General features: G+C 32.6%; 1 protein-coding gene across 1 annotated transcript; it reads left to right on the top strand.

Annotated features, from left to right (window-relative positions):
- The first annotated feature begins 1916 nt into the window (after nt 1–1916).
- LOC8280437 (malate dehydrogenase, cytoplasmic-like) lies at nt 1917–5862 on the top strand. Its single transcript, XM_048379620.1, has 8 exons — nt 1917–2089; nt 2610–2768; nt 2904–3079; nt 3347–3624; nt 3714–3849; nt 3944–4055; nt 4655–4769; nt 5453–5862. Exons 1-7 carry the CDS (start codon nt 2047–2049, stop codon nt 4747–4749), a joined length of 999 nt encoding a protein of 332 aa, XP_048235577.1. The 5' UTR covers nt 1917–2046; the 3' UTR covers nt 4750–4769; nt 5453–5862.
- The last annotated feature ends 1161 nt before the right edge of the window (nt 5863–7023 follow it).

Below are 7023 nucleotides of genomic sequence, written 5' to 3'. Positions count from 1 at the left end.
CATGCCTTCTCTATATGCAATTTGGATATTGTCAGTAGTGCAAAAATTTACAGGACCAGTAGGTGTGACCTGGACTTGCTGGGCGAGCTGATAGTTGTGTTGGGTATTAGTCTGTTCGGTGATCCCATCTCTATACGCTCATGCAGCAACATGTTAACCAGAAAAAAGAGAAAGTTAGGACTGTCAACCTTCTGTTTGACTCGAGTGTTTGTTCAACTAAATTGTCTTTTAAATGATTTATTCGGTATTGCTTTTCTACAGAGTTTCACATGGTTTCAATTCGGCAAAAAATGTCTGAAACTTTTGGAAAAGGTTTGGTTTTGAGTTCAACCAATATTAAAATTTGTTATTTATAGCTATTTGGATGAGTTCAATTAATATTAAAATTATTAAAATTAATTATTTATAGCTGATTGGTTGATCAGATTTTTATTTTTATAAATTTTTATTCTTTTTTTTTTTTTTAGTAATTGGGGATCTTTAAATACTTTATCCGATGCAAATAGAGGAGATGGTTAAAAAAAAAAAAAAAAGAGCTGATTCACATCTCTTACAATCGAGAACGGTAAATAAGGGGTAAATAAGGGTGAAAAAGAAAAAGTGAATTTTACCTTTTTAAATTCATTCTTTATTTCTCACCTCTTATTTTTCTTCTACTTTATTTTACCATTTGCCTCTTAAAATGGCGACAAAATATAAAGTCGAAAATAAGGTGAATTACTCAATTTCAAGGAATTTTCTTATTCTTATTTCCTTTCTTCGTTATTAGCTGTGAAGGGTTAATTGGCCCCTTGAACTATTTTCAAAGTTTAATTCACCTTAAAAATATTCTCTGCAGTGGCTCTATTAATGACTGGTTATTTTAAAATTGTCTAATCGTAAAAATTTCAACAAACTGTTTATTTTTTTCCCGGTAATGGCGATGGCTGGCTTTAGTTTCGAATGATATATTTTTCTATAGTTAGCAATATTATCTCCTAGGATGCGGTGGCTTCAAACAGTAAGATTTGCAAACTACTTAGAGCTTTAAATCTCGTACTTTAATCTAATACTATTTGTGATTGCATTCACGAGACTAATTCGGCCATTAACAAAAGGTTTAGCCTCAGTTAGCCAAGAAGTTGATTTTTGAACCAACTGGACCTTGGAAAATTATTCAGAGTAAATTAACCCTTTCACATTTCTAATAAATTTTAAATTTTTTAACTAGAATTGGTGTATGTTCCCATTTTTACATTAAATTTATAAATAATTAACACATATTTTTAGTTTTCAATAATAGAATGTGTTTTAATTATCCAGTATTAAAACATAAAATATTCATATATAAATATTGTTTTTCTATTTATTTTGATTTATAAACAAGATATATGTATAAAAAAAAATCACAAAACTATATCCATTCTTCCCCTTTATATGGTAATAAAGTAGCAATCGCCTAGTATTTCTAGATACTTAAATCATTAATGTTAATTAGAAAGCATCTCAGCTTGTAAATACAGTATAAAATCCACAAAGTAGATGCTTTTAATAGTCTATTAGCCATCAAATAATGTAATAAACATCCAACTTTAAAATAAAGAACATCTTCATCATTATGAATACAAATAAATAAATAAATAAGTTCGAGATAAAAACATTCCCGAATAATCATTAGAAGATTTAGAGGTCCACAGGACCATCTCAAGTTTAACATTTTGTCCAATTTATTTTACAAATTACTCAAAGACAACCATTTATCTCCATCTCCTTTATTCTGATGAACAATAATAAAAAAAAAACAATCTCTTATCAATGTCGAGTAACTGTAACGAGGCCATTATGAGCAACTCTTTGGATTTTAGGAAAACAGTGGCCCCCATCCCGCCACTCCACTACTGCTACCATCATCTTTTCTTTTGTCACAATTATTTCCAATGAACAATAATTCCATTGCCTTTCCTCTCTTTTAAAATGATCAACTCTCAATCTTCTCTTCTCACTTGGCCGTTTTCTTTGGTTATTATCCGTCCTTTCCCTTTTTGATTTCTAAGTTCATCTCTATCAATGGCCAAAGAGCCAGTTCGTGTTCTCGTCACTGGAGCTGCAGGTACCTCACTGCAATATCATTTTCACTGTTAATAACTGATTCTTCTTTTATCTTTTGTTTGAATTTGGTGCATTCCTAATTCAGTTAGCTCTGATCGTGCACGTTTTGATGATTATTATAACTTTACTAATTATGATGCTGATCTTGACTGAATTACTAATGGAAGCATAACAATTTTGAGTTGGCTGTTGTTAGTTGCACTTATGAATTTGACTTATTTTACACCAAAGATTATGCTATGAATGTTCTAGTTTGGTTTTTAACTTGTCTAAAGCTTAGTTTTAAGGGATTGGTAAAACAAATATGAAGGCCAGTGGTTTTGTTTACCATGTGATAATGGGGCTGGTTAACTTCAGATGTTCTTGGAACTGGAATTGTCTTCTAGCCTGTCAAGTCCCCAGTTTGAACTCAAGTTGGAGCCAATCTGAAATAAAAAGAGAGAAAGGGAAAACATGAGCATGGTTGAATTTGCTATTATTTAATAGGTAGTATAATTAAGAGAAATTCGTAAATTGTGCAGGACAAATCGGATATGCACTTGTCCCCATGATTGCCAGGGGAATGATGCTTGGACCTGACCAACCAGTGATCCTTCACATGCTCGATATCCCACCTGCAGTAGAGGCATTGAATGGCGTGAAGATGGAGTTGGTGGATGCTGCTTTTCCACTTCTTAAAGGTGTCTGTCTTTTGTGTTCCCCCTGGCGCAAGATCCCAATAATAATTCTCAGGGCATCATATTACACTTGACATTTTGGATTCTCGGGGAGTCAATTGTTAAGAGATCTGACCCAAAACGTTATCTTGTATTCAGGCATTGTCGCTACAACTGATGTTGTCGACGCATGCACTGGTGTAAGTATCGCAGTCATGGTTGGTGGCTTCCCTAGGAAGGAAGGAATGGAAAGGAAAGATGTCATGGCTAAAAATTTAGCAATTTATAAGTCCCAAGCTTCTGCTCTAGAGAAGCATGCAGCTGCAAACTGCAAGGTAAGCAATTACATTATCAATCATCAATCTAGTCGTTGTCTATGCTTTAAAACTGCTATTCCTTAGAAAAGCAGAATATTCATTTAAGTGAAGGTAGTTAAATTAATCCAGACGTCTTTAATTATATGTTGTGTAGCACCATTTGTAATTTGAAATACTTTTGGAATTACAGGTGCCATTTGTATTCATTATTATAATTTACAAATGCATTTGAAGTTACTTCAGTATGTATAGTTCCTGAATTTTGCTGCTTGTTCTGTTACCCAGGTATTGGTTGTTGCCAACCCCGTAAATACTAACGCACTAATTCTGAAGGAATTTGCACCATCAATCCCTGAGAAAAATATTACTTGCTTGGCAAGACTGGATCAAAACAGGGCACTTGGTCAAATCTCAGAGAGACTAAATATTCCGGTCTCGGATGTTAAGAATGTTATCATTTGGGGAAATCATTCATCAACTCAGTACCCTGATGTCAACCATGCAACTGTTATAACTCCATCTGGGGAAAAGTCTGTACGAGAGCTTGTCAATGATGATGAATGGTATTAATGACTATAGTTCTATTGTGCTGTAGTTTATTTATTTTATCAAAATTTTGAAGCACTTATTTGGTAGTCTTTAATGCTTCAAGGTTGCGTGGAGAGTTCATCATTACAGTCCAACAACGTGGAGCTGCAATCATCAAAGCTCGGAAGCTTTCAAGTGCACTCTCTGCTGCTAGTGCTTCTTGTGATCACATTCGTGATTGGGTTCTTGGAACTCCTGAGGTTTGGCTGAATTCCCTCTGTTCTACAGCATCGTTTCACATGGCTGCTCATCCTTTTTCTTTTTCTTTTTCTTTGACTTTGACTTCACTTGTAGGGAACTTGGGTTTCCATGGGGGTTTACTCTGATGGCTCATACGATATCCCAGCTGGTCTGATTTATGCTTTCCCTGTCACATGTCAAAATGGAGAGTGGAAAATTGTTCAGGGTAACTGTGTTGCTTATGAAATAGTGCTATACCTATACTCGTTTCACCCAATTATAATTTTCTTCCTGCATGCAACATTATACCAGACATGCATACATGTGGAATTCTGTTATTGGTCGTCTGTGACTGCATAACATTACATCTCTTCTTCTGTTCTTCAAAGAGATTGTGCTCCTTATATCTAATGCAACTCACATTTTCTTTTAAATTTTTACCAAGTTCTAGCTCAATTTGGTTTAATAATAAAAAGCAAAATCACAGGGTTTTAGTCCGGTGCCCTGACACTTAGCACCGGAAGATGAAGTTTTGAGTTTGAAACCTTCCTTTTTAAAATGTGGTAAAAATAAGTTTCACTTCCCTCTAACTTAACAACTAACATGCTAATAATATCTATTGTCAAAAAATAAAAAAGAAAACAAAAAGCAATTTAGAAATTGAAAAATTACTTATTATGAAAGAATATATTCATAAATTTTGGACATATAAAGAATATATTACGGTGCTTATTTTCCATGTCAATATTTCATTTCAGCTTTTCTGGTCTATATGCTTAACCTTTGCTTCTTTCTTTTGTTTTCCTCACTCTTTATGGGGACCAGGACTCCACATCGATGACTTTTCAAGGAAGAAGTTGGACTTGACAGCAGAAGAACTTTCTGAGGAGAAGGCTCTTGCTTACTCATGTCTGTCGTGAATTCCCTTTGCCGAATACTGGTAAGTAACAAATGGGTATCACCCATGTTTTGTACCAGGAAACATGAGATGCAGTTTTGAATAATGCCATGGTTAAGTTCCAAGTGAACCATCAGTAATAAAGAAACTTTATTTCAGATCTTACTTTGTTTATGCCTGCCATGTGAGATGAGAATAATGTTTGTATTTTATTACTTCATAAAATTGGGATTACAACTGCTTAGTCTATGAGTGTGTAGCGGGCCTTTGTGATTACTGTGGTTATTGTTTTTGCATTGCATCTTTTTATGCAACTCAATTGCCCTAATAATTAAAATTTTCAGTTTATGGTCAAACTGGGGAAGTCGATTGTTTGTTAAAACCCTTGCCAGTACACTAGATTCTCTTATAATATAATTAATATCCTTCGTGAATCAAAATATTATTAGATATTAGAGTTATTAATTTATTAATGAATTTAGTTACTTAACAATTAATAGAAATTATTAATTCATTAAATATTAAATATAAGAACGTCAACTTACCAGAGCATTCATGATCTCATAAATGGCTTCTGGAAGTCGGAATCTGGATTGGAATTTGGTTCAATAGGTCTTTTTCTAGTAAAATAGAGTCAAGCATAGATGGTTTGATTACAGTCTTTTAGCTATGAAATCTCCAGGAAGCTGTTTGTGAATCAAACACAAAATTTCTCAATTGTACAGGGAAGATGGACTGAACCTGTTTACAATTAACAGACTTTGGCGAAGGATAGACTTGTGAGGATTGCTATTAGGGTAAAGTCATGTAGGTCCTATCCGCAACTTGTTCTGTATGTAGCCCTGCAAAATTTTCCTCGACCCAGTTCTCTATGCCATTTTTGGATTTAGAAAATAGTTGTAACAGGGACAAGTTCGGCAGAAATAGCTTATCAAACTATGGTCGTACTATTGCCCGGGTAATAGCTCAACCGGTAACAAAACTTTGGCCAATATTTTCATTTGATGCTAATATTTTTAATTTTTTTCTTATATCAAACCTTTAATCTCCGTTATAAACTATGGTACCTATTAGAAATTCGTTCAATTTTTTATGATTTGGAGAGTGGAATTCTGCATCAGCATACCACTCATCATTTATATTACATTTGACTTTTTTAATAAATTGTCACGTTGGTATCAAAACTTTGCTACTTTTATTCAAATAGTATCAATTCTTTAATTTGTTTCTTTGTAGTACAACATTCATGATTTTTATTTCAATCTACAGTAGGTAATGGAAACTCACCTAAAAGCAAATTCCCATAATAATTAAGAACTCGTCAATACTTAATAGTCTGCATATACTATAAACATACTCAATAGGCGAATCAACTTTCCACACATCCACAAAGTACTACTATTGAAAAATCAGAACACATATTCTTCCTGATCTTTATGACCATTACAAACATTGAAATAACTAACATTTCTGTTATAAACACCTAAAACATTGATGAAAGACTAATACTAATACAACCCTTCAACACTATTTCTTAAACCCTGAAACAAATTATATTATTATTATCTTACAGTTTTCGTGACATTAATATCCATTGAAATTTCAATAATTTTTGCTGAAGTGGCACCCGAAAAATTATCTAAGCATGACACTAATTAACACATCAACAAAAAATTATTGAAATTCCAATATGTATTATTAATTGAAATATAAATAATAAATGTGGTATTAAAAATAAATAAATTGAAGAATTGATACTATTTGGATATAAGTGAAAAAGATTCAGTACCAATGAGATAATTTATCTAAAATTAAATATGACGTAAACAGTGAGTAGAATGCTGACATTAAGCTCGACCCTCCATGTCATAAAAAATTAAACATATTCTCGCCTTTAATAAAATTTAAAATTCTAATACTAAGAAAAAATTAAAATATTAATACCAATTAAAAACACAAGCTATAATTTTAATAGCAAAGGAGCTATTTACACTAGTATTGCCACAGCGTGTGAGGAAAGTAAGATATCACATTTTGTATCATTTTCCTTGGTCTTTAAAAGTGTGTTTGGCTGGGGTGTTGGGAAGGGAAAGGGAAGGTAGATATTTATTTGGGAAAGAAGTTCTAAATTATTAATGTATATATTATAATTTATAGACAAATGATATATATTATAAGTATATGTTTTATATTTAGATATTAGATAATTGATTATGCAAAAATTAGATAAATCTTTGTAAATAATAAGACACAGGACGTACCGAAAGCGAGGTTAAACATTAACTTCTTTGCCCAT

Source organism: Ricinus communis, chromosome 9 (assembly GCF_019578655.1).
Source record: "Ricinus communis isolate WT05 ecotype wild-type chromosome 9, ASM1957865v1, whole genome shotgun sequence".
Classification (NCBI taxonomy): Eukaryota; Viridiplantae; Streptophyta; class Magnoliopsida; order Malpighiales; family Euphorbiaceae; genus Ricinus; species Ricinus communis.
The sequence above is the reverse complement of the archived record's forward strand: the minus strand, read 5'-3'. Positions and strand labels throughout refer to the sequence as shown.

What these genes read in the sequence shown, in the direction of transcription:
- LOC8280437 (XM_048379620.1), top strand. Translation starts at nt 2,047, where the DNA reads ATGGCCAAAGAGCCAGTTCGTGTTCTCGTCACTGGAGCTGCAG. An exon ending in TCTCGTCACTGGAGCTGCAG is followed by an intron (nt 2,090 to 2,609) that starts GTACCTCACTGC and finishes TAAATTGTGCAG; the next exon opens with GACAAATCGGATATGCACTT. An exon ending in TGCTTTTCCACTTCTTAAAG is followed by an intron (nt 2,769 to 2,903) that starts GTGTCTGTCTTT and finishes TCTTGTATTCAG; the next exon opens with GCATTGTCGCTACAACTGAT.